A 24,986-nucleotide genomic window follows, 5' to 3' on the forward strand; every position below is an offset into this window, starting at 1 on the left:
CTCATTCACAACTCTCCAAGCACAAAATCTATTCCCCACACCCCTACTAACCACACTTTTATTCAACCTCTAGGAATGACCCCTTCTTATGTCCCTCTATCCAAGTGCTAAATCCTTTCTCCTGCATCTATCCTATAAAACCTTACAAGCAACCTAAATGCTTCTGTCACGTCCCTTATTATTCTCATATCAACCAACTTCTGCAATCCACGCACCTTCAATCTGTCCTCATAGGGAACATTCCACAGTCCACTCACTATCTTGATCACTTGCCTCTGAATCCTCTCCACTGCTTCCTCATACCGGAGAAACCCAGGGGACCAGACTTGAGCACAGTAATCCAGATGAATGCATATCAAGGACTTATAAAGAAGAATAAACAACTTCCTTATCTCTACTTGGTAATGTGTTCTTCAATAGCCAAATAATTTTATGGCTACCTTAGAAACCTTAACAATATGTCCTCTAAACCCTAAATGTCTGTCCACGATCACCCCTAAATCTCTGGCTTCATCTATTTTTTGGATTACATTGCCATCAATGTGATATACAGCTTGTAATCTATTAATCTCAAAATGGATACTTTACATTTCTTGACATTAATCTGACACCCATTAACTTTTGCCCATACTGTCAGCTTATTTAAATCGTCCTACAAGTTCTCCACATTACTTTGATTAACTATTACTCTACCTAATTTCACTTCAACAAACAACTGAATATTTCCTTTCAGATTATTTCGTATTATTTCATTGGTGGGGAAAAGATTATCATCATCATCCTCATTATGCAGGCACATTGATGGTCTGAACACTCATCACGAGAGATCCAATCTATTCACACAATCTATCATACCTCATATCATTTATGTGCAAATTAAACAGCAATGGTCTCAGCATTGAAACTTATGGCACATCACTAATTTCCTGTTTTTGCCTTGATTCTGCCCATCCATATATACCACTTTTTGTTATCTGTCGAACAGCCACACTCTCATCTACTTAATCAGTGTCATATCATATCCATCCCCGTTTGTTCTAATTTGCGTAACAGAGTTCCATGTGGTATTCTGTCAAATGCCTTTGCAAAATCCAGCAGAAGTATCATGTAGCATTTCCTTTATCCAACTCAGCTACTGTTACTGTATTTTAAAAAGTTAGTAAATTACTAAGCCATGACTGACCCTTCAAAAAGCCATGTTGACCCTCATACAGTGTCATATTTTTATTTACCCATTCTTGAATTCTCTTTTTTACCAATTTTTCTAGCACTTTTACCACCACACCTGAGATAATACTGATTAATTCTGATCAGTGTAGTCTTAGAATTCCCCCTGCGCTTATGCAAAGGAATTATTTTGCCCTCTTTCCACTCCTTTGGAACTCTACCAGACCTGAGACTTAAAAAGAGATAAAAAGGAAATGTGGCATCCAGTGAGAGGTGACAGATTTGCAAAAATACAGCCTACACAGAGGGAACCTGGTCTCCTGTCCATACTTGACCTGGTCATAACTGGTAATTAGTTTACGGAATTAACAACGCATATAAAGTATATTAATTAAAGGTAACTTTAATGAATAACTTCTATATTTTGGCAACGTCACATTGCTATCTTCAGGAACATAAAGATATGGTATGTGCACGCAGGCACTAACATAAAGCAAATGAGGAAGAAAGCAAGAAATTAATATTGTTCCTAAAGTCCTAATGGTGCCCTCTGGCGGGCTAATTTGGTAGTCTTGGCAGTTGGGCTGAAGTTCTCATAATGTAAGTCTCCCAAATTTGGGGTAGTTTCATGCACCCAAATTTGTTGAGGTTAGGAACGTTTTTTAGAGCTGCTGAAGATTCTTTGAAAAATCTTTCATATTTAAACTTGCTGCGATGAATTATTTTTGTTTTCTTCCAACGAATTTTATGGTGGGTATCTAAGGCATGGTCTTCCAGCCCAGAGCGGCTGTACTGGTGAAACCGGATGTAGTCTTTGTGTTCTTTAATCCTGATATTTGTTGTTCTGCCTGTTTGGCCAAAGTAGGACAATTTGCAGCTGCAAGGGACCTGGTATACACCAGGTAGGTCTAGGGGAAGTGGTTGGTCTTTGGTAGAGCAGATAAGAGATGCCAACTTTTTATATGGTCTGTAACAGGAAGTAAGGTCATATTTTTTGAGGATATTGGTTATTTTCTCAGAGGTGCCCTGGATGTAGGGGAAGGTGATAGACTTGGTGTAATCTTTATTGTGGAGGGGCCTTGCTACTAGAATCTTGACCTGGTCAGTTTTCCCTGTTGCCACTCTACTTGGTCGTCCTCCAGTCATGGACTGTTAAAATAACTGGCTGCAGGATTTGATGCTAGCTGATTGGGTTGTCTCCAGATTTATTACAAACTAATTTGATCCCATGCAGTAACCACTGGCTGGCTTGTGGAACTGTTCCCCCCTACACTACAATTGCCATGTCACTGAGAATATCACTCTCAATGCATGTGGTAAGAGAGGGGGATGAATGAAACCATAATCCTTGCTCTATTGTTCAAACATGGCTGCAGCCACTTCAGATCTCTAATAAGCAAGGTGGTGGTGGTATTTCACCAGGCAATGAAAGACATCTACCACTAGAGCACGAAGCTATAAATGCAGTTTGCAAGTAGTGAAGCACAAATTTGTTGATACAGAAAACTGACATTCTCTTTCCACTATTCCTACTGTCCTCCAAGATTTCTTGACTATCTCGTCTTACCTCTCATATACAAAATGATTTCCTTTGATACAGTCCTCCAAGAATTCAGAATTGACTCTTTTGCCTTTCATATACAAAATATTTACTTTTCTAATGGAAGCATTCAAAATCCAGTAGGAAAAAAACAAAGTGATATTCAAGAAAATTGACTGCAGAACCAACACTAACAAAATATTGTGTTAAAGACCATGAGATGGCAACACTTATTAGCAGTCTCTTCACTGGATGCCGCTTTCAATTAGTGATAGTCTTGGGCCAGCTATCTCTGATTGGCTATTGCTGGAGATTGAACTGCTCACTCATTCTTTAAAAGTTAGATAGGACTAAAATGGCTTCACCTACAGCCTACAGGAAAATCAAAGGCATTTGCCTATTTGATTTAATTATTTTACTATACTAAAGAAAAACATTTAATATATAAATAGCACTGCCTTAGTGCAGTTGGAAGAATAGCAGAACATTGCATCCTTCGATTGGAAAAGACCTGGGTTCAATTCTCATCATGATGAGGGGAATCCTTATATGGGCTTTTTCAGTTGAAGGCGAATTAGCCAATCTCATACAGTGGTAGAAGGTTTTTTTCTCCTGGAAACTCGGGTTTTTCATCCTGCATGCAGACAAATCAGCCTTCAGAACACATGCAATTTAGAGACAAAAAATACTGTTGTTGGTGATGATAGGCGATAGATGCCGTCAATGGTAGTAGTGGAGAGGATGAGATGTATTTAGCAAAGTAGAGTAGTGTGCCCTCCCATGATGAGTCCTTGGACTCCCTGGAGGTGTCACATAATAATAATAATAATAATAAAGAGAAAAAAATTTGCAAAATTCATATGACAGGGTGACAAGAGAAAAACCTCTTAAAATGTTACAGTAAATAGGACATTTGACAGGAATAATAAATAGCCTATCCATAACTTGTTGCATAAGTTGGCAGTTAGAATTGAAGGGTGTACAGGAAGATGGTTTAATGTAAAATGAGATTCCAGGAAGGCATGTACACCTTGTACAGCACATGTTTGAGGGTAGCAAAAACAAAGGTGACATGGAGTAAGAACCATTGAGGCACTCTCATTAAAAGTGGGAGTTCAAAAAAAAGTCAGCTTTCAGCCCTTATTTGTCATGCTTATGGATATAGTGACAGAGATGATAAGAACTGAATCACTCTGGATGTGATGATTTGCACAAAGTCTGAGGAGAAAGAATTGAACAAGAGAGGAAAGATTTATTAGATAGCGGCTTGAGGATCAGTAGAAATAAAACAGAGAACATACCACAAGTATCTGTGTTCACATATCTAGAATTATGTGTCCAAAGCAGTGCATCTGAACTCAGACCTCAATAGGAGGATCCAATCAGGGTGGGTGAACTGGAAGCCGGTTCATAGAATGGACATAGCTAAAATGTGAATCCTAAGACTTGCAAGTGGTATCAAAAACTCACTACTCTAATAGTGTGTGTGTTTTTTTTTGGGGGGGGGGATGGACAATAAAAGTAATTTAAGTGTCTGGGAATCAAAGCTGAGGTGGTTTGGCCATGTTACATGGCAAGACGAAAACTATGTGTGAAGGAGAGTACTATAGATGAGTTTTCCAGGCAAGAGAAGTAAGTGTAGACCTAATGAATGCTTGTTAGACAACTTGAAGCCTAAGACTTTAAACTGGAGGTGTACTTGACCCTAGAAGAACTGAATGAGGAGTTTGAAATGTTGTAGCAACTCCACTTGATTGGGAATGAAGTTGAAGACAAAGAGGGAGTTTGTATAGCAGTTTGCTATACAAATATATGTATATGTGTATCCTTAAAAGGGTGTACAAGATAACATGATGATATAATGTTGCATTATTAAATTTACATTTTTCTAACTTTCTATCAGAATTTTTCTCCAGGTTAGTCTATTACTTGGCAGAAACACCAGTATTGACAGATTTAATATTTCAGTCTTCTAATGCACTTCTAAATATATCAGTCCACAAAATCTTGGTTGTATTTCTTTACATTGTTTTCCTACCATCAGACATATTTTGCCAAGCATTCCCCCTCACATTGTGCTTAAATGGCCATACCACCTTAGATTACCTCTGATCATGCATTCTTGAAAGCTAATGATATTGAAAAAACAATGTCAAGTTAATTCCTAATATCTTCATTTTTAATGTAATGCTGTTATTGATGTCATTTGTTCACATCAAATTTTTCTATGGACTAATTAGTATTTGGGGAGTGGTAGTTAAAGTATTGGAAAAGTTAATTAAAGATAAAATCCAGGAATGGGTGTAAATATGATACACTATGGTGGACATGGCTTTGTAATAGGTAGGCCCTGCCTCCTATTACTTACATTTACTTACATTTTATAATACAGTGACAGTAGATTTAGATAAAGGAAATGATTACATCATGATACTGCCAGACTTTGTGAAAGCATTTCACAGACTACCACATGGAAGTATTACATAAGTTGGACCAAAGAGGATGGATATGAAGCTGCTGCTTTGGACTTGGGGGGGGGGGGGGGGCTAATAGACGAACACCAGAAAGTATTAAATGGTAGCGTGGAATCTAGGAAGTTGAGCAAGGCTCAGTCCTATATTGTATTTTAATAATATAGAGCAGTGTTTCTCAATGTGGGTTGTACACCCCACAGGGAGCAATTTGAATATTTTGGGGGGCAATTTGAAAATGTACATGTACATACCAAGCTATTTTAAACCTAGTTTTACTCCATTTCCCAAGTAAACAAACAGACAAACAAGTCAAGTTTGCGCCTGCAAGTGTTGCAAGTCTAGCTAACCCTGCACGTAGTGCAAGACCAAGGCAGCTCACGGTAAAAGTAGAATAAGCTCTGATCACTAATCTTAATATTTACCTTTAATGCAAAGCACATCCTACATCCTGGAGGAGATGTAGGATGCTTTGTATTATGGGTGGTGGGTAATGGTCCGTTGCCTTTAATACAAAGCATCATACATCTCCTCCAGGAGATGTGCTTTGCATTAAGGGTAAATATTAAGATTAGTGATCAAAGCTTATTCTACTTTTACCATGAGTTGCCTTGGTCTTGCATAACGTGCAGGGTCAGCTTGACTTGCAATACTTGCAGGCGCAAACTTGACTTGTTTGTCTGTTTGCTTACTTGGGAAATGGAGTAAAACCAGGTTTAAAATAGCTTGGTATCTTTAACATTTATTATACCCAAGGTAAAAATACTTTCTATATGTACATATTTATATTATACTATTAATATAATTAACGACTATATTTTAGCCTGTTTTTGTTTAGGAGTGTCCCTTATATTTAATACATTGGCTAACATAACTCCAAAGGGGTATATATATATAATTTAGGACATTACGGGCGAGTGTAGAAGGCAATTATGGCAGAATAAAAAATGTTGAAAAATTATGTACATACCTTGATACATCCCCATGTTCTTTCCCTCTCTTCCCCCCCTTCCACAACAGCTTGGATTTAGAAGGCATCTTTAAACCAAAATCAAGGTATGTACATAATTTTTCAACATTTTTTATTCTGCCATAATTGCCTTCTACACTCGCCCGTAATGTCCTAAATTATATATATATATACCCCTTTTGAGTTATGTTAGCCAATGTATTAAATATAAGGGACACTCCTAAACAAAAACAGGCTAAAATATAGCCGTTAATTATATTAATAGTGTCCCAAGTACATCCCCATGTTCTTTCCCTCTCTTTCCCCCTTCCACAACAGCTTGGATTTAGAAGGCATCTTTAAACCAAAATCAAGGTATGTACATAGTTTTTCAACATTTTTTATTCTGCCATAATTGCCTTCTACACTCGCCCATAATGTCCTAAATTATATATATATACCCCTTTTGAGTTATGTTAGCCAATGTATTAAATATAAGGGACACTCCTAAACAAAAACAGGCTAAAATATAGCCGTTAATTATATTAATAGTGTTTTAGAGGAGTAGCATGGGAATTTCCCAGAAATTATACTTAATTTATATTATACTTTTTCAGAACTTGGCTGATTATTATGCTGGGGCATCAAAATCTTTGATACGTTGAGGTGGGGCATGATCCAAAAAACGTTGAGTAACACTGATATAGAGGAATGATTTCTTTTGTGTGTGTGGGGGGGGGGGGGGGGGGCTCAATATTCATTTGTTTCCTGGAGACACAAAATAAAAATTGGGGAAGGGGGGGATGGTTGATGTAGATACCCTGCAGGATTATTTAAATAAATTGGCATTGCAGGGCAAAGAAAATGGTTGTGAATTTGATATTGCAAAATGTAAGGTTTTGAACTTCTGGACAAAAAGATTAAACACTGTGTATTACATTGAGGGTACACCGGATTTACATGAAATTGATAAGGCTGGATATTGGGGAGTAATGATGGACATATAGTTGAAGTTCCAAGAGCATACTGCTGAACTTGGCCAAATAGTTCAAAGGACTTGAAAGTTTATTTTTTCACTTGGTTAGAGTATAATAAAATTAGTTTAATCCTTTATCCAAGTGTGAGCAAACAAAGTTTGCGCCTGAAGTATCTTCAGGACTAGGGTAAAGTGATACAACACCAGGGCAACTCGTTGCAAAGGTGGAGAAAGCTACCAACACTCCTAACTCAGTATCTCCTATAATGCAAAACACATCTCCTTGCGGATATGTCTAATGTTATGCATTAAAGGAAGAGCCACTACCCAGACTAGTTTCGACCTTTATTGAGGTCTCTTCAGTGGGAGCCAGGCCCTAGTGGAAATACCAGGCAGAAGCATTAGTAGGTCATCTCTACCTATAGGAGTTGCCAAATGGTGTGCCACCCTTTTTTAATAAATTACTCTGGATTTAGAGAAAGATGTTGAAAGTTTATTTTTTCACTTGGTTAGAGTATAATAAAATTAGTTTAATCCTTTATCCAAGTGTGAGCAAACAAAGTTTGCGCCTGAAGTATCTTCAGGACTAGGGTAAAGTGATACAACACCAGGGCAACTCGTTGCAAAGGTGGAGAAAGCTACCAACACTCCTAACTCAGTATCTCCTATAATGCAAAACACATCTCCTTGCGGATATGTCTAATGTTATGCATTAAAGGAAGAGCCACTACCCAGACTAGTTTCGACCTTTATTGAGGTCTCTTCAGTGGGAGCCAGGCCCTAGTGGAAATACCAGGCAGAAGCATTAGTAGGGAGTGGCTCTTCCTTTAATGCATAACATTAGACATATCCGCAAGGAGATGTGTTTTGCATTATAGGAGATACTGAGTTAGGAGTGTTGGTAGCTTTCTCCACCTTTGCAACGAGTTGCCCTGGTGTTGTATCACTTTACCCTAGTCCTGAAGATACTTCAGGCGCAAACTTTGTTTGCTCACACTTGGATAAAGGATTAAACTAATTTTATTATAAAAAGTTCAAAGGACTACTTTCATGTTGAAGGACACCTTAACAAATAGAGAAGAGATGTGTAGATCAGTATTCCTCTTGATAAGACTATAATTCGACCACATCTTGGCTGCTGTGCACAGATCTGGTCACCTGGATTTCTTGAGGATCCAGAGCTGAGTAATCAAGCTAATGATAGGTCAGTGAAATGTTCCCTATGGGAATAAATTGATGGTGTGTAGGATGCAAAGCTTAGTGATAGACTTAAAAGTGAGAACATGATAGAAACTTATATAAGTTACTAAAAGGGTTCCATAATATTGACACAAAAGAAATTTTTCAATACATAACAAATAGAGAAAGAACTAAAGATCACTTCTGGTAGTTGTGTAAGAGTGCATGAACTAGTATTTTTGCTTGGAGAGTGGTGAATTAGTGGAATGGATTGCCAGAAATAGTTGTGAGTGTCTGACGTATATAAAGGTTAGTGTGTGTCTCACACAATGAGTTTTGTGACTTCATTGAGATACCCATATAAGAATAATTATAATATCACTGTAGGTTTCATAAAATTCACACAATAACACAAGGAAAGGAATGAATCATATTTAATCAAAGGTCATATATTTTCAATCTGAAAATTATAGGTCATGATTAGTTGCAATAGGAAGTAGAATACAAAGCATAACTCAAATAATGGACTTATTTTAAACACAGAGAACTGCATTATTTTAGACATAAAACAGCACAAGGCAATAACTGAGGAAAGCAGGGGCGAATGCTGGTCTTGAAATTCATGCTTGCTCTTGTTATCATTCAGGGAGTGAGAGGTGGGATTGAAGTCTAATTAGCAGAATAATGAATTACTGACCATTTAAAACTATATATTTAGAAATTTATGTATATTTAATCATACAAATACAACATTTATTTTACAAATGATATTCTATCTTTTTCAATTTAACTACTTCAATACAAATTCTACCCTATGGTTCTTCTTTATGAACTGGTCAATAACATCATCATAAAAAGTTGGTTGTAAAGCAACACACACACTTGTAAATGCTGGCTGAAGCTCACTGGCTAGAGCTACTTTGACTGCGTATGGCATTGTGTTTAAAACGACATGAAGGGGAGAGCAGAAATGGCTGTGCGCATGCATGAAATCACAGTGCTGCTGCGAGGACCTGGAAACTCCTACCACCGAGCAAGCCAAGGTAGCTTTGACTAGACAAGCAAGCTCAATTATTGCTGCGCATGCTTGAGACATCTACTGTCTGCAAAAATAAAAGCCTAAACGGAATGCTCATAAATATATGCATTTATTAACAAATAAATATTACTTCTTTCTCAATTAATGAGCTTGCGTAGCAAGCATGGAGAATTCGACCCTGGAGGAAAGTATTATTAATTAATTAAAAACCTTAGTGATGTGTGATTGGAATAAGACTCTCACATATTTTCACTGTTTTTTGAGTGAAAAGCAGTCATTCTGATTCAAGTTTGGATTATGGAGTAAGGCTTCGCTGCTTTCTTTAAATAAACATTTGAACTTATGGTGACACTGATGGAGTAAGCATGTTTCAGACCATTGGGTATTGTGGTTGGTATCTATTCCATGTTTTACGAGGCTAGATTTCTCAGGTTTCCTATTGATGAAGATGATAATGTAAGACTGGCATTCTTGCATTATTTTCTCCACAATGTCCAGTTTGTCTGAAGTAAGAAATGTGACAATCATATGAAAATTGGCAGATGCCAGGAAGAGGGAGCATTTATCTAGAAGATGGGAACCATGATCATAATTTGCTGAATGAAATATCAAAAATGTATTGGATAGGGACTCTATATATTGTTTCCTTGTTATTTGAACTAGGGTTATAGGAATCAAAAATATGTTGCATGGTCTGCTCCGAAAAGCCTGTGAGATTCATATATCATTTGATTACGATAAAGAGCCAAGAGGCTATTTTTTCTGCCTGCGTAAATTAAGTTAAGGGGATAATAAATCCCTCATTATTTTATTTTAAAGCCGGATACAAAACTCAGAGATCGAAATCTAAGAGTTTCATGCCGAAGAACTATCGGCGAGTCCAAGCATAAGTCAACACTAGGGCAACTCGGAGTACAACACTAGGACAACTCGGAGCAAAGGTGGAGCAAGTTCCATCACACCGGTTTTAAAATAAAATAATGAGGGATTTATTATCCCCTTAACTTAATATCATTTGATTATTAAAAGTTCTTGCTGTAGTTGTTGTAGTGCAGAACATATAATGTGATCATGGCATAATAAAGTTTTAATAATTCCAGTCTTCTGACAGGGATGGTGAGCTGAATGCTGTTGAATGTAGCATCCAGTGAAGCTAGGTTTTCGGTAAATGGAAGTAATTATTTCACCTGACAATGAGTGGTAAAGTAGGATGTTTAGGAAGGATAATTTGTTTTCTTTTTCTGTTTTCATAATAGAAAGGACCCTGCAAATTACAAATGGAAAATATCTCTTTTACTGTGTGACAAATCAGCTTGCCAGGAACTGCATCACAACCCCACCAATGGTCAACTTAGAAAATTAAACTCATTATTAGATGAAATCGTAAGCCTTGTGAAAATACCATAGATAAACTTCAAACTTGTTTTGTTAGAACTCCACGCTTCTATGGGCTGCCAAAGATCCACAAGGAGGGCATTCCGCTTTGTCCTGTTGGTGACATATAGATTCTCTTACATATTGCATAGTTAATTTTTTAGCATGGATACCCTTCTGTCCAAAAAGAAACCGAACTTTTGTTAGAAAATTAAACACAGACCAATTATAATTATTCAAATCATTTATTTCAATCAAAATACTCTCCCTCAGCTTCGATTCAGCATTTGCACGGTCAATTAATTCGTTAAATGTATTTTCTATATCGGTTTTTAGGATACTGTGGATGGTTGTGGTTACTGCTGCTTGAACGTTTTCAGTGAGTGGTGTAGTATCGCTTTCCTTTCATCGGCAAATGAAGTTGGGGGGAAGAGAAAGAAGTCACAGGGTGCTACATCAGGTGAATACAGCGAGTGATCCAACACACAAACTGGGTTTTTGCTCAAAAATTGTCTTACAATGTTTGAAAGATGAGATGTTGCATTATCGTGCAAAAGTGACCAGCTGATATTCCTGCTGTACACAACGAATTCTCGATATCAGTTGCTTCAAAACTTCGAAATAAAACTCGCCATTGACCGTTTGGTCAGGCAGAATGAATTCTTTGTGGATAATGCCCTTGGAATTATAGAAACAAATCAGCATTGTCTTTACTTTTGACTTCTCCAAGCGACTTTTTTTGGATGCCCCCTGTTCTGGTGGTCTCCACTAAGCACTCTGATGCTTTATTTCAGGCTCATACTGAAAACACCACATTTCATGACAAGTAAAGATTGTTTCAAGGAAGTTTGCACTGCAAGGACCTCATTAAAACCGCTCCTTATGAGCGGTTTTAATGAGGTCCTTGCAGTGTTCAATTCGATACATTTTTTGGTCGTCTATCAACTTGTGGGAAACAAATCACGAATTTAATTTACGAAGGCCCAAAAACTTTTTGAATGTTAACTTCGCTCAGTCCAGTTTTTGGACGGCCTGGCTTTTCGTCATACTCAAGCGTCTCATGACCACTTTGTAATTGCTTAAACCACTCATATGACAAATCATATGGTAAACTTGAATACAGGATAAGCGTTCGTCATGCTTTTTGATGCATTTCAGTAAAACGTTTACCAAGATTAACACAAAAGTCAATCGCAGCACTCTGCTTGTAACTCATTTTCTGACAATTCGTCAAAACCCACTATCACTCTTGTCACTATAACTCGGCTTCTAATGAAACAAATGTCATAAACAGTTGACAGAACACTAATGAAGGTTGCCGCTTTCGACACTAGGTGGCGCCACTAGTTTCTTCTATTTCGAAAAGTTTGGTTTCTTTTTGGACAGAGGGTGTATATTAAAAGCTCATATTAGTAACTCCCACTCTTTCACAAAAAATTCCTGTGGCTCTTTACACCTTTCTTATATCTGCTCTGCATGTCTTTACATGTGCACATCTTTATGAACAAGAAATCCAGCAGATACTTAACATTATTATTATTAGTTTTGTTCTTATCTCCAGATTTTTCCAAAACATTGCTCTGTCTCTAGTGTTCATTTCTTGCTTCTGCTGTTAAATTACCAAGAACCAACTTTTCCTTTTATCTTCATGTCAAGTGCCTTCTATATTGATTTAAAGAATTCCTCCACCTCTTCCATAGAAGAAACTTGTGTGAGACCATGTGCACAAAAAATCTCGTTGCCCAGTTCCTCTTTTTGAAGTTTGTCCATATCTCTCTCTCTACTTGGAATTACGTATCATTCAGGAAGGATTATCTTTGTGTTTATTGTTGAATACTATATATATTTCTTCCTACCTTTTTCCCAATCATTACTGCTAGAATATGACATTGTGTAGTTGTTATTTAGAAGAATTTCACCCTGTTTTTGTCTTCTTTCTTTCAGCAACACCAATTATGTTGATGTGGTACTTCTATTACTCTTCTGTAATCGGTATTAATGATGTCCTTTAGTTGAAAAGGCCTGGGTTCATAGAACGCAAAAAATCTTTATCATGGCTTTTTCATTTGAAAGTGAGTTAGTCAGGCTCATACGGAAGTGACATGTTTATTTTTTCCTGGAAAACAGACAAATTGGCCAGAATATTGGTCTTGTAGCCTTATTTGCTTTGGCCTTAAATCCAAAACAATCGACCTAACAATTTATCTGCCATTTCCTCTTCTTTTCTGTTGGTAGTTATTATGTTGTGATGGTGCTTATCTTGAACAATCTGCTGGTATTCATTTGGAATTTGTTTCAGTAGCTGACTGTTTGCCATGTTTTCTTAATAAAACAGTAGAGACCATGTTGAATCAGATGATGCACCACTTGCATGACAGTATCATTTTGTTCCATTTTTTGTTCATTGGTTTGTTTGTTTAATCCAATAGAAAACACAGTTTGTGTTAAGGCCCATATCATTTGTTCAATCGGTATTTTTTTGAGTCCTACCCATGAAAAGTTAAAGACCTATAGCATATCAGTATCATGGGTGGGTTAGGATTTTTTTTACTATTTTTTTTATTAATTTCATATATTCTTTGCAGTTTTATTTTTAAGATAATTTGGAAATCCTGCTCAAGAGACTGATTTAGTTCTCTATTAAGCAGAACAGTAGGCTCATACTAGAGAATGAAATTCATCTCCCACCTGAAGATAGTAATAAGTATCCATACCCACATGAGATTTGAACCCACAGGTTGGAGAGCAGATATACTAGCCAGACCAAACAGGCCAACAAGATGGGAGAAATCAGAAAATATCTTGGTGGATGATACCTACATTTGGACACACCACAAGAAGTTGAGGAGGATGTTACTATATTCCATTAAAATATAATGAGTTCTGTGTGAGACCGCCACTCTATTTATTTGCATCCAGAAATGGCTTGTTAAAGGTTTCTAGAGCATACTTTCCAGATTATTTCACCCCTAGCCTATTAAGTTACTATATTTGTGGTTTACTTACAAGGTTTTTATCTGTAGGGTTTTCATTAATATATATTAGGGTGCTTCTTATTTCAAAGTTTAGTTTTTTTCCATGAGGGACCTTTTCATTTTGTTAAAGTTAAAAATTCTTTAAAAATTTTAACAAATTTAATGAATATTTAGGGGTTGCAACTGTATCGAAGTTTGCATTTTGAAAGAGCATAATAAGCAAACTACACAACATGCATTTCAAAACCAAACATGTCTTAACAAATCTACCTTGAATTTTCAATCTGCTTTTCTCTATCCATATTTGCATAATTATAACATCATTTTTAAAAAGTGTTCAGTTACATTATAAAAATGGCAGACACATTGGCGAGCAGCATTGCTACCAGGAAGATAACGAAAATGTTTTATTGGACAGAGGTCAGCCACATTGCCCCTTCCACAAAAGAAGTCATGGCATTGTTTTTTGTTACAAAAAAAGGCAATTAATCAAACAACAAAAGAGCCTGCCCGTTCCACAGCTCAGGATGTTTTAACAATCTGCAAAAAGAAGAATTCTGATGAAGTTGAAAAACCATGTTGTGGACAAACTCAGAAGTGTATTTAGAGAATGGAAAAATCTTGAAAAGAGCAAGAACAAGGTGAAGTATTGGAGATGTTAATGAAGAAGGAAAATGTGGAAGTCTCAAAAATTTCTTTGACATAGCCAGTGCCATGGTCATGATTAAAAAATCCAAAAGACAAGGAATTCCTGTTATCTTAGAGAAGAAGATCGCAGAAGGAAAATGGAAAGTGTAGATCAGGTACTTGCAAAGAAAAGAAACTGCAGCAGAGAAGCAAGAAGAAAATATTAGAACGAGAGGGCTAACTGCTTTCAGCAAGCCACATTGAGGTCTGTATCATCTGAAAGTGAGGGAAATGATTCTTGTAACAAACAAGTTAAGCCATCAACTTTTGGATCATAGCCAAAACATGGAAAAAAAATTATTGTTGATGATAGTTTGGTGTCTTGCCTTGACATTGCCAAACTTAGGAATGGAAAAAGCAGTGAAGGTACTAATCAAAAAAACTGGCAAAGCTTTGAAGTAATCTCGTGAAGACATTTCAGTGAAATAAGCTAAGCTGCTACAGTATACTCAGCCGTAATTGTTTCTATACAGCTGGAAGACTTTGTGACATCACTCTGCAGTTCTTCTCTATCCCTGGACTTTCTACTGATTTCTTGAACAAAGCTACTGCTGCTGACTAGAATAAAGACAAATCATTCTAGTCAAAAAAAAAAAAAAAAAAGACATTATATGTATGAGAGTTGTCAGCAACATTCTGGAATGAGCTATGGTCCTGATAGACAATTACAACAAACTGAAGAGCAACAATGAAGATCAGAAACAGTTTCTTTTGTTGGTCGTAAGTGACTACAGGAAGAAGTACCCTGAGTGCAAGAAAGCATTCATAAAATAAGAGCAACAAAACCAGTAAATTTAAGAATTTGTAAACTTTGCATTAATCTATTTGAGTAATAAAGTCTTATTTTGTCATTTCCTCTATAAATAAAGTTGATGTTCATTTGAAAAAATAAAGTTATCAATTAAATTTAAAAAATTTTAAAACTATTCAAATTAAGTGGATATTATGTTAAATCCAACATTATTTCAAAGTCGAATAGAGAAACTACAAGAGTTTCGTGCCGAATATGCAAACCTTTCATGACACGCTTGGATCTGCCGAAACTTTTATAGTTTCTATATTCGGCACGAAACTCTTGTAGTTTCTATATTCGGCTTTGACATAATGTTGGATTTAATTTAATATCCACTTAATTTGAATAATTTTGCATCGCTGAAGTGAAGCCTTTTGGCTCTCTATTTCAGTAATTCTTGGTGCCTTTTGTGATGTTACATTCCTTGGCAATTCGTATGGTAAAGTATAACCTCTGCAATAATGGGATGCAAAATATACACCAAGTGTATATTTTGCATCCCATTATTGCCTACCAAATTTTAGAACCTTATACCATGCAACATTATATTGACTGTTCTATACTGTTTCCCACTCATACAATCTATTCAAGACCTCCTGCAAGGCAGCAACAACAACTGTTTCTATCCCAATATTATTAATATACAAATTAAATAACAGTGGTCCCAAAACAGACCCCTGTGGTACACTGGTGACTTTCCTCTTTTGAGATAGTGACCCCTGCCCATTTTTTGTACTTATTACTTCTCTTATGTTGTGTTTTTTTATCTTTTTTTTTCTTTCTTATTATTGCAAAAACAATGAGCATGTGCCTCATACAAAATTCAAAATATTTAAAATTTGCTATCTTTAAGAAGCACCCTAATACACACACACACACACACACACACACACACTAGGGGGCACCCCCCCCCCCTGAGTTCCGGACCAGTAAGCTGGTAAGACAAAAAACGTTTCAAATTTCGGCTTATCTTTTTATATATATAGAGTAGATATACACACACACACACATACATATATTACGTTGAAATGTCGTGCTTTTAATCTTATTCCGGTTTTCTGCCCTTATAAACACTTACTTGCATATTCATGAACCGGCAAAGTCATCATGCTTATATATATACTGGGGGGGCCCTCTGTCACATATGCCCCCCCCCCCGAGTTCCAGGCTGGTAAGACAAAAAAGTTTCAAATTTTGGCTTATCTTTTTATATATATGATGATGATGATGAAAAGCCTATTTTTCTACCCACTGTAGGGTGAAAGCCTCTCCCATTGCGGAAGGTTTTGGGTCTACTACTCCCATGGTGACCCAGTCCATATTGGGAGAGTATATCTATACTTGGGTGAAGGAATGTATGAAGGTGGAAGACAATCACAAACATCCATGCCTACGCGGGATTCGAACCCGCAGCCTATTTGCTGCAGAGCAGATATGCTAACCACTCGGCCAACCAGGCCGGCTTTATATATATAGAGTAGATATTTAAATATAAAGAGCTAATAAGCTTCATTTCGGCAACAAAAACATTATTTAAATTAAGGGGATATTAAATCCCACATTGTTTTAAAACCGAATAAGAAACTCAAAGATTGGAATCAGAGAGTTTCTTGCCGAATATAGTATAGTAAACTATAAAGTATCGGCGATCACTAAGCGTCCGCTAAATGCAAGTGGCCCAGCACGTAGTGCAATACCGGAAATCTCGCAGCAAAGTCGGTAAAGTTCTGATCACTATTCTTAGGTATTTACCATAGTGTAAAAACACACTCGGTCTAGCTACTCACTGATGAAGCCTCAAAAAAGGCTGAAACCGGTCTGGGTAGTGACCTCACCACCATAATGTAATAACAGCATACATTTCCTAGGGAATGTGTTTTTACATTATGGTAAATACCTAAGAATAGTGATCAGAACTTTACCGACTTTGCTGCGAGATTTCCGGTATTGCGCTACGTGCTGGGCCACTTGCATTTAGCGGACGCTTAGTGATCGCCGATACTTTATAGTTTACTATACTATATTCGGCAAGAAACTCTCTGATTCCAATCTTTGAGTTTCTTATTCGGTTTTAAAACAATGTGGGATTTAATATCCCCTTAATTTAAATAGAGTAGATATATTTATATTGTGTGTGTTCATGCCCGTGTGCATTTAGCATAGATATTAACATATCTATGCTATATGCAACCTTGATATTTATAAAATTACTAGTTGTTATTCATATGTTTCTGGATTTGTGTGCATAGAACTACAGAAACAGCTCTATACACATATATTAATTTTTTTTCTTCCTCTCTTTTTCTTCCTTAGTGTATTCAGAGAGCATTAGCACTGCTGAATGAAATTTCAACACAGCAAAAAGCTGTAAAATTTCCTGCTGTGTTTTTTGGTTTGGGACTAGCATATTATAAATTAAAAAGGTAGGTCTTCTTTTCTACTTTATGAATTTCATGCACAGTTTCTTTCATGCAGATTATGCAAAGTGCTTAATGAATTTGATCATACACATTTCAACTATGAATGGTTTTTGCTTCACCATGTTGGGTTACTTGGTCTGAAGAGCGTGTGTGTGTGTGGTGATGTCATCTTATTATATATTATTAAATTATCTTACCTTCATTATAGGTTAAATTTTGGTTATTACTGATCAGAAGAATCCTTTCTAGGGATTTCTGGGCTTTTTATGCATGTGTGTGTGTATCTTACCTTCAAATATTCAATCCCATGGAAGTAAAGTAGTTTTATATTTTCAGAAAAGGCCTAGTAAAGGACTGACTTTGATGAATGTTTAGTGTTTCTAGGAATTTGTTGTTAAAACAAAATGTTCAGTCTAGTAGACATGATTAAGTACATGTTAAACAAACCACTAATAGAATACGTCTGAGAGAATGATTTTATCCTTTAAAGTATAGAATAATTTTACAAGGCCTGGGGTCTGATTATTTTTGTAGTTATTAATTTAATTTTATTTACAATGTATATAGTGTTTTAGTTTCATTAAATATATATATTTTTTAATTGGTCTCAAATCAATAATTTTCTGGATTCTAAAAGAAATAGAGTTAAAAGTCATTGCACAATCATATTGAACTCTTGCATAATTACTTAAAACTTGGTGTAATAACAATCTCTTTACAGAGGTATAACATAAATGGCACAGCTGACAGATTTTTTAAAATAACTGGAGCAGCTGATGTGATGATTATCATCTAAACAGAAGTTCCTGTCCTTTCAATTGGTCTCTGCTGTCTTTCTGTTTCTTCAGTAAGAAATATTTTTAGTTCCTATAATCTTCCTAAATCATATGATTTTACTTTGGACTCAGATTCTGGAACATCTTCAGTTATATTCAGAGAAATTTCCTTAGACTGTTTCTTTTTCTTAGCACATTTTAATTTTTGAAACTTCCCTTCTCTCACTTTATCTGCCACTGTGTTAGGAGAATAAGTTTCATTAAATTGAAAAGAGTTTACCTGTTTAGTATTTGTGATCTCTCTTTTTCCCTAACAAGTTGAAAACATTGTTCAAGATTTTTAATCTTTTTCCTGTAAGCTATTTCTTTCAAATTATCTTGAAGGCCATGCCTAAATTGATAAAATAGTAACTATTCTAAAGAGGATCTCTCTAGATATCATGTTAAATTTATGAGCAATACTCAAAAGTCTGTGGTGAAACAGACTCCTTATTACCTTGAATGTACTCATGAATTTTCCAAATGTTAGGCCTGACTTCTCCCAGATTTGAAAATTCTGATATCAGTAAACTTTTAAATGTTACATAACTGTCAGTATCTCTTAATAAAGGGTATGTGTTTAAGAATGTTTCAGCTTTACCCAATAATTTATTACAAAGCATAATTAACAAATGGAAATCTGACCATTTTTCTAAATCTCTTAGAAAAAATTTAGAAAAAATTTTCTAAATTTTTTCTGCATATTAAAAAAAAAAAAATGACTTTCATGACTATCACCTGAGAATGAAGGTATTACAAAGAGCTTGAATTAACTAAGTCAAAATGACACTTTCGGAAGTCTAAATAAACAAACTTAGCAACTTTCAGAGGTGAACTGTAGACTGAGATATACAAACATATTTCAAGAAAAAATGAAAAAGTTTGAGAACAGGAACCAAACCTTGGAGATTCAGTGGCAAGCCTTAAAGAAAACACTGATTGATTCAGCCAGAGAGGGATGTGGTAAAGTTGTCTGTAAGGATAGCAAAATCAAAATTCCATGGTGGACTCAGGAAATTAAAGATACAGTGAAGGAAAAGAAGAAAGCATATTGAAAGTTCCTGGCAAATAAGTCAGCTTGTGCTCTTAGAGAATACAGAGAAAAATGTAAGAAAGTGATGCACTGTGTACAGCTAGCTAAACAAAAGTCATGGGAAGACTTTGGTAAGAACATAGAAAATGAATATCAGGACAGTGGCAAAATATTCTTCAGGCTATTGAAAAAACTTAGAAATGGAGGAAAGAGTACTCTAAAAACAATCAGAGATGATAAAGGTGACATGAAAACTGAAGATAAAGATATTCTAGATGTCTGAAGTAATTATTTGAAAGACTGCTAAATGAAACAGTCAGTGTAAAAAAGACAAGAGAACCAAATGGGTCTCTGACCTTCACAATCTCTAGCAAACACACACATACACAGGTAAATACATTCAACAGTCACATCACCCTCTTCCCAACAATTGGAACTATGAAAACCTTAGTCCACTGGACAAAATTAATTTGCTCAGATAACATTGCACTCAACACAGAACTCATCCACATAGAAAAACACCTTTTTTGGCCAATGGCTACACCTACCACCAAATAACACCTTGTAGCCTTATCCCCCCCCCCTCCAAACATTGATTACATAAAATCCATCACCATCTCTTATATTCATGGCATCTCAGAAAATGTGGCCAAGATCTTAAAAAAAAGCACAATCTTGTGACACTTATAAATTGCACAGACAGATAGCAACCCTTATATGCTATCCCAGAGACCAGCTACAGCTTCTTGATTTAACTGAAGTGTACTGAGTAGCCTGCAGCTGCAACCATTTATACTCTGACCAAATAAATAGGACAGCCAACACTCGTATATCAGAGTACCAAGATTAGCAGACCATGTCCTTGATAATACTCGGCACATGAACTGTTGGAAAAAATCCACCATACTCCACTGAAGCAAATTTAAATTCCAGAGACTTTTCCTTGAATCTGCTGCAGCTCTTAGCAACTATCCCATCCTAAACAAACATGGTTGTATCAAACTGCCTCTCATATGGGAAACCTCATCAACAGACAGTCAAAACAAACAGCCAAGAACACCCAATCAAAGTCAATAGGTGGTGTAATTATAGGACTTTAGGTCATCCTGTATCTCTCCTGTTCCTTTTTTGTTACTGAAGTGTGCCTGCACTCATCTTTTAATACCAGTGCATTAATCCCTGAAGATGCCAATTTAACTTCAGCAAAATATAGGAAGTAATAATTAAATATATTTAGTTCGAATGTAGTTGTTAAATCTTGAATGAAAGGTTTAAATTTTCATGAAACATTTCATTCGGGATTTAACTAGAATACAGATAAATTTTCCTGAAGAAGTACTTGTATATAGGTATAAATGAAATTGTAAATAACGTATTAGTCCATTGTTTTGTGAATTCCTCTGTTTTGCTATATTGTTAACTGTGCTTTGTATAACCGAAAGGAATCAGATTTTTCTGAGAATTATGATGTTAGAACAGGAAAGGTTAGATCGAAGTTCACATTGAAGTAATCAGCTTAAAGACATAACCCAAGGCAGTCACGAGACATCCATGTGGAGAAGATATCGAGGAGAAGATAATACCGAGTGCAAGGGACTTAGGTGCCGAGTGGAATCAGTGACGTAGGGAGAGAGCAGAAATGTGGAGGTATAAGAAGCATAGTGGCACGGGCTTGAGGCTCTTTTTTTCTTCATCTCCCTTTGGCTTTCGGATACCAGTAGAAGTGGCACGAGGCTGTCGGGGAAGGACGATAGTCAGCGGTGGCTAAGTGACCAGACGGCGGTCCAGTCCAGGCATATCTACGGTACAGCTAGACAGTCAGCGAGAACCGAAGCTTCATGCCGAATCACGAGGACCTGTCTAGGCAGAGCAGTCTCGCCCACATTGGCAAGAGGGTGATTCGTGAAGCTAGTCACTAGAGGGTCATATCCAAAGACAGCAGGCTGTAGAATGAGGTAACAAGTCTCATGCTCATAAAGGACTGATCAGGAGAAGATACCAGCCCGAACCGGATGGTCGGTAATATAAAATCTTTCTAGTTCCATTGTATTCTGAACTAAGCTGAAGTGCAGAAAGGTGCTGATATATTATGTGATAGGACTTGATAATTAGTAACAGGACTCTAGTACTTGACCTATCGATAAATTACCGTAACTCTAAAAGTGCATAGTAGTAGAGTTTGACATTGAATTGTTGAGGTATGCTATTGTCTGTCAGCCTTAGATGAATGAGATAATCGCTAGCTTAATTGTGTTACATGAGTAGAAGCAGGACAACTTAAATTTGATATTGTCTCATAATGTGATGTATTGATTGTAGTTCTATTTTGTCTAGTTAATAATTGTTACGTGCAAGTGCAATTCAGTTTAGTTAAGTGAACTTTTGATAGATGTACAACAAGCTAAAGAATGAATAAACATTCATGTTTTCTTTACCTTATAAAGATGCCTGATCTCTAAAATCAATGCACCACTCGCTAAAATCAGAACCTGTACGAATTCAAACGCAGGGGAATTGGCTATGGCTGCTTGTAGAATAAGTTTGTTAAGGATTTGTAATTGGGATTGCTGTATGCTAGATTCTAGAATCATAAAATAGTCTGTGTATTAACTCCATGACAAGGAGATTTCTCTTGTATAGGAAATAAGATGGCACAGCGTTAACAAACAAATTTTTCTTAATTCTGAAAGGGAGTTAATTCCGGATTTTGCATTCAAAGAGGCTTGACTTTAGCTCGAGACAGACTCTTTGTCTGCTGAGCTTTGCACTCATAACCAACCGAAGGAACGGCCACTGAAGGGATAGGATTTAGCTAAAGCAGATTATAGTAGCAGAGGGGTCAAGGATAGATAAATTACTGTGTTTGTAGGTACTTCTAACTATATTCGAACAGAGTTGAGTAAGGATAAGGGAGTGGATTTATAGCATACCACGAAACACTAAAATGTAAGAAAACAAACAATAATAGCAAAAACTAACATAGTCTATGTTGTCATCAATTTCCTTAAACAACATGATGCTGAAGAATCAACATATAAGCCCAAACATCAGAAGAACAATTAATTATTTACTTAAAACTCTCTGATTCCAATCTTTGAGTTTCTTATTTGGTTTTAAAATTATGTGGGATTTAATATCCCCTTAATTTAAGTAATTAATTATTTTTTTGTGGAGGGGGGGGACTTTGTAACCATTTTTAGGAAAGTTTGGCAAAATAAAATAAGATCTTGGAGAAAGTAGTGAGGGACCGTATACAGCATTGGGGGCAGATGAGGGTAATGTTATCTGTGAAAATCAACATGGATTTGTGAAAAGACGCTCTTGTTTTAGCAATATGCTAGCCTTTTATAATAAAGTTTCAAGAACATTAGATGAGGGAAAGGCATATACTGCAATTTTCTTAGCACTTGGCGAAGGCATTTGACAGGGTGCCACATGATAAGCTGATATTTAAGTTGCAGCACATGGGTCTGGATGTCGGATTGGTCAACTGGATTCAGGATTGGCTGTCTGATAGGTATCAGAGAGTTGTGTATGGTGGAGCAGTTTCCAGGAGGCAGAGGGTTACAAGTGGGATCCCACAGGGCTCAATACTAGGACCTATATTGTTTAACCTTTATATCAATGACATAGCCAGTGGATTGCAGGGGGATATTCAGTTGTTTGCGAATGATGCGAAGCTGGGAAGGATTATTAGTAATAGTGCAGATGTGGTAGCCCTGCAAGAGGATTTAAATAAGCTAGATAGATGGGCAAATGAATGGGGGTGTCAGTTTAATGCAGCAAAATGTAAGGTCTTGAGGTTTGGGAAACATCGATGGGATGCTGCATACTCTATGGGAGGAGTTATAGTGGAGGAAGTAGGGGAGACAAGAGATCTGGGGTTGATGATTGATAGAAACCTGAAGTTTAGGGGACATATTGCAAAGGTGGTGAAGGTAACACAGAGGATTGCTGCTATTATGAGAAGGACACTGACCTGCAGAGATAAGAGGGTTATCATTCCGTTGTATAAGTCTCTGATCAGACCACACTTGGACTATTGTTCTCAGATTTGGTCCCCAGGATTTGAAGGGGATAAATTAACTGTGGAAAGGATACAAAGACGGATGACAAAGATGGTTTCAGGACTGTACAAGGATAGTTATGAGGATCGGCTGAGAGAATGCGGACTGCAGAGTTTGGTGGATAGAAGAAGGAGAGGTGATATGATTGAGACTTTTAAACTGTTGAGAGGTGGTTACAGGGTTGACACTGGGGAGTTCTTTCGCTTGGTTGAACAGCGGGAAGGAGTGATGACAAGAGGCCATCCCTGGAAGTTACGAAAGGAAACTGTGAGCAAGAGGGTAAGGAGTGGTTTCTTTGTGTGGAGGGTGGTTGAGCTGTGGAATGCATTGCCTGATGGAGTGGTGGGAGCGAGAACGGTCAGTGAGTTTAAAGAGTGGTATGATAGACTTTGTGTTTCTCAGGGGGGGGACCTCCCCTCGATGAGTCTTGACAGACTTTATGTCTTAGGAAGGACCTCCCTCAATGAGTCTTTTGACTCCTTGGAGGCCTGAATAATAATAATAATAATAATAATAAAAGGGAGTTCAGCTGTAAGTTCAAGAACAGAGATTGGAGGCTCTATTAACAAGGGTTTTGATGACATCGTATTGTTTTAATGGTACAACAAGGACAGCAAAGGTCATGCTGCGCCATATCAAAAGTTATAGCATTATACAAGGTAAGACAATCACAAACATCCATGCTTGCATTGGGATTCGAACCGTGAACTGTTGGTTGGAGAGCGGGTATGCTACCCAGCCAAACCAAACCACTTAGCCTTGGAAATTAGTGGTATTCGAATTAAGGTTGGTAGTAAAAAAAAAAAAAAAACAGTAACCTTCGATTTGCCAGTGTCACTGGCAAATCAAAGGTTACTGATAGCAGAGAATGAACATCAGTTACAAGAATTAACAGACAGAGTTTCTGTGGCAGTTAGTGATTATGGATTAAAAATCAGCATTCCCAAATAAAAAGAAACAATGTCTTAGGCAAAAAAAGCCTATGAAATTTTTAGTTAATGATGAAAAATTGGAAGAGGTAGGAAGACTAACTTACTTGGGAAGTGTACAGCAGAGATGGCCGGTCTATAAGGGATATTAGCGTGTGCATTGCTAATGGAACTGTTGCCCTTCAGGGATTACATCCACTTTGGAAGGTCAATGAAATACTGCTAACTACGAGACTCTACCTCATTGGCACCCTTGTTAACTCTAGCTTACTATACAGATGTGAGAGTTTGATATTGCTTAAGGAAGATGAAAAATGTCTGTTGGCCTTCGAGATGAAGTGCTACAGAAAAACTGTTATTGAAGATACCATACATGGTACATGTAACAATTGATAGGTAAGAAGAAGAATCCATTCAGACACAAAAGATATCTCTGTGTCTGTTGTTTGAATACCACTGGGAAGTGCCTTTGATTTTATCACCCTCTGCCTCATAAGTTGCAGTGTTAGGAAGTATCCAATACAACAACAATAGCCTCTCTACTCCCAGGTTATCAGTTAGTATTTGTGAAA

General features: G+C 36.7%; 1 protein-coding gene across 2 annotated transcripts in view; it reads left to right on the forward strand.

Moving 5' to 3' along the window:
- The window catches only part of LOC150094045 (uncharacterized), a 1,005,660-nt gene that overhangs the window by 398,367 nt on the left and 582,307 nt on the right, over nt 1-24,986 (forward strand). For both annotated transcript variants that reach the window (XM_090412663.1, XM_090412664.1), the window contains exon 17: nt 17,464-17,573. In XM_090412663.1, coding sequence (XP_090268789.1) covers nt 17,464-17,573 — 110 coding nt within the window. The remainder of the gene's footprint in view (nt 1-17,463; nt 17,574-24,986) is intronic.

Source organism: Typopeltis vanoorti, chromosome 23, assembly GCF_054136105.1.
Source record: "Typopeltis vanoorti isolate ZY-2024b chromosome 23, IOZ_Tvanoo_1.0, whole genome shotgun sequence".
NCBI lineage: Eukaryota > Metazoa > Arthropoda > Arachnida > Uropygi > Thelyphonidae > Typopeltis > Typopeltis vanoorti.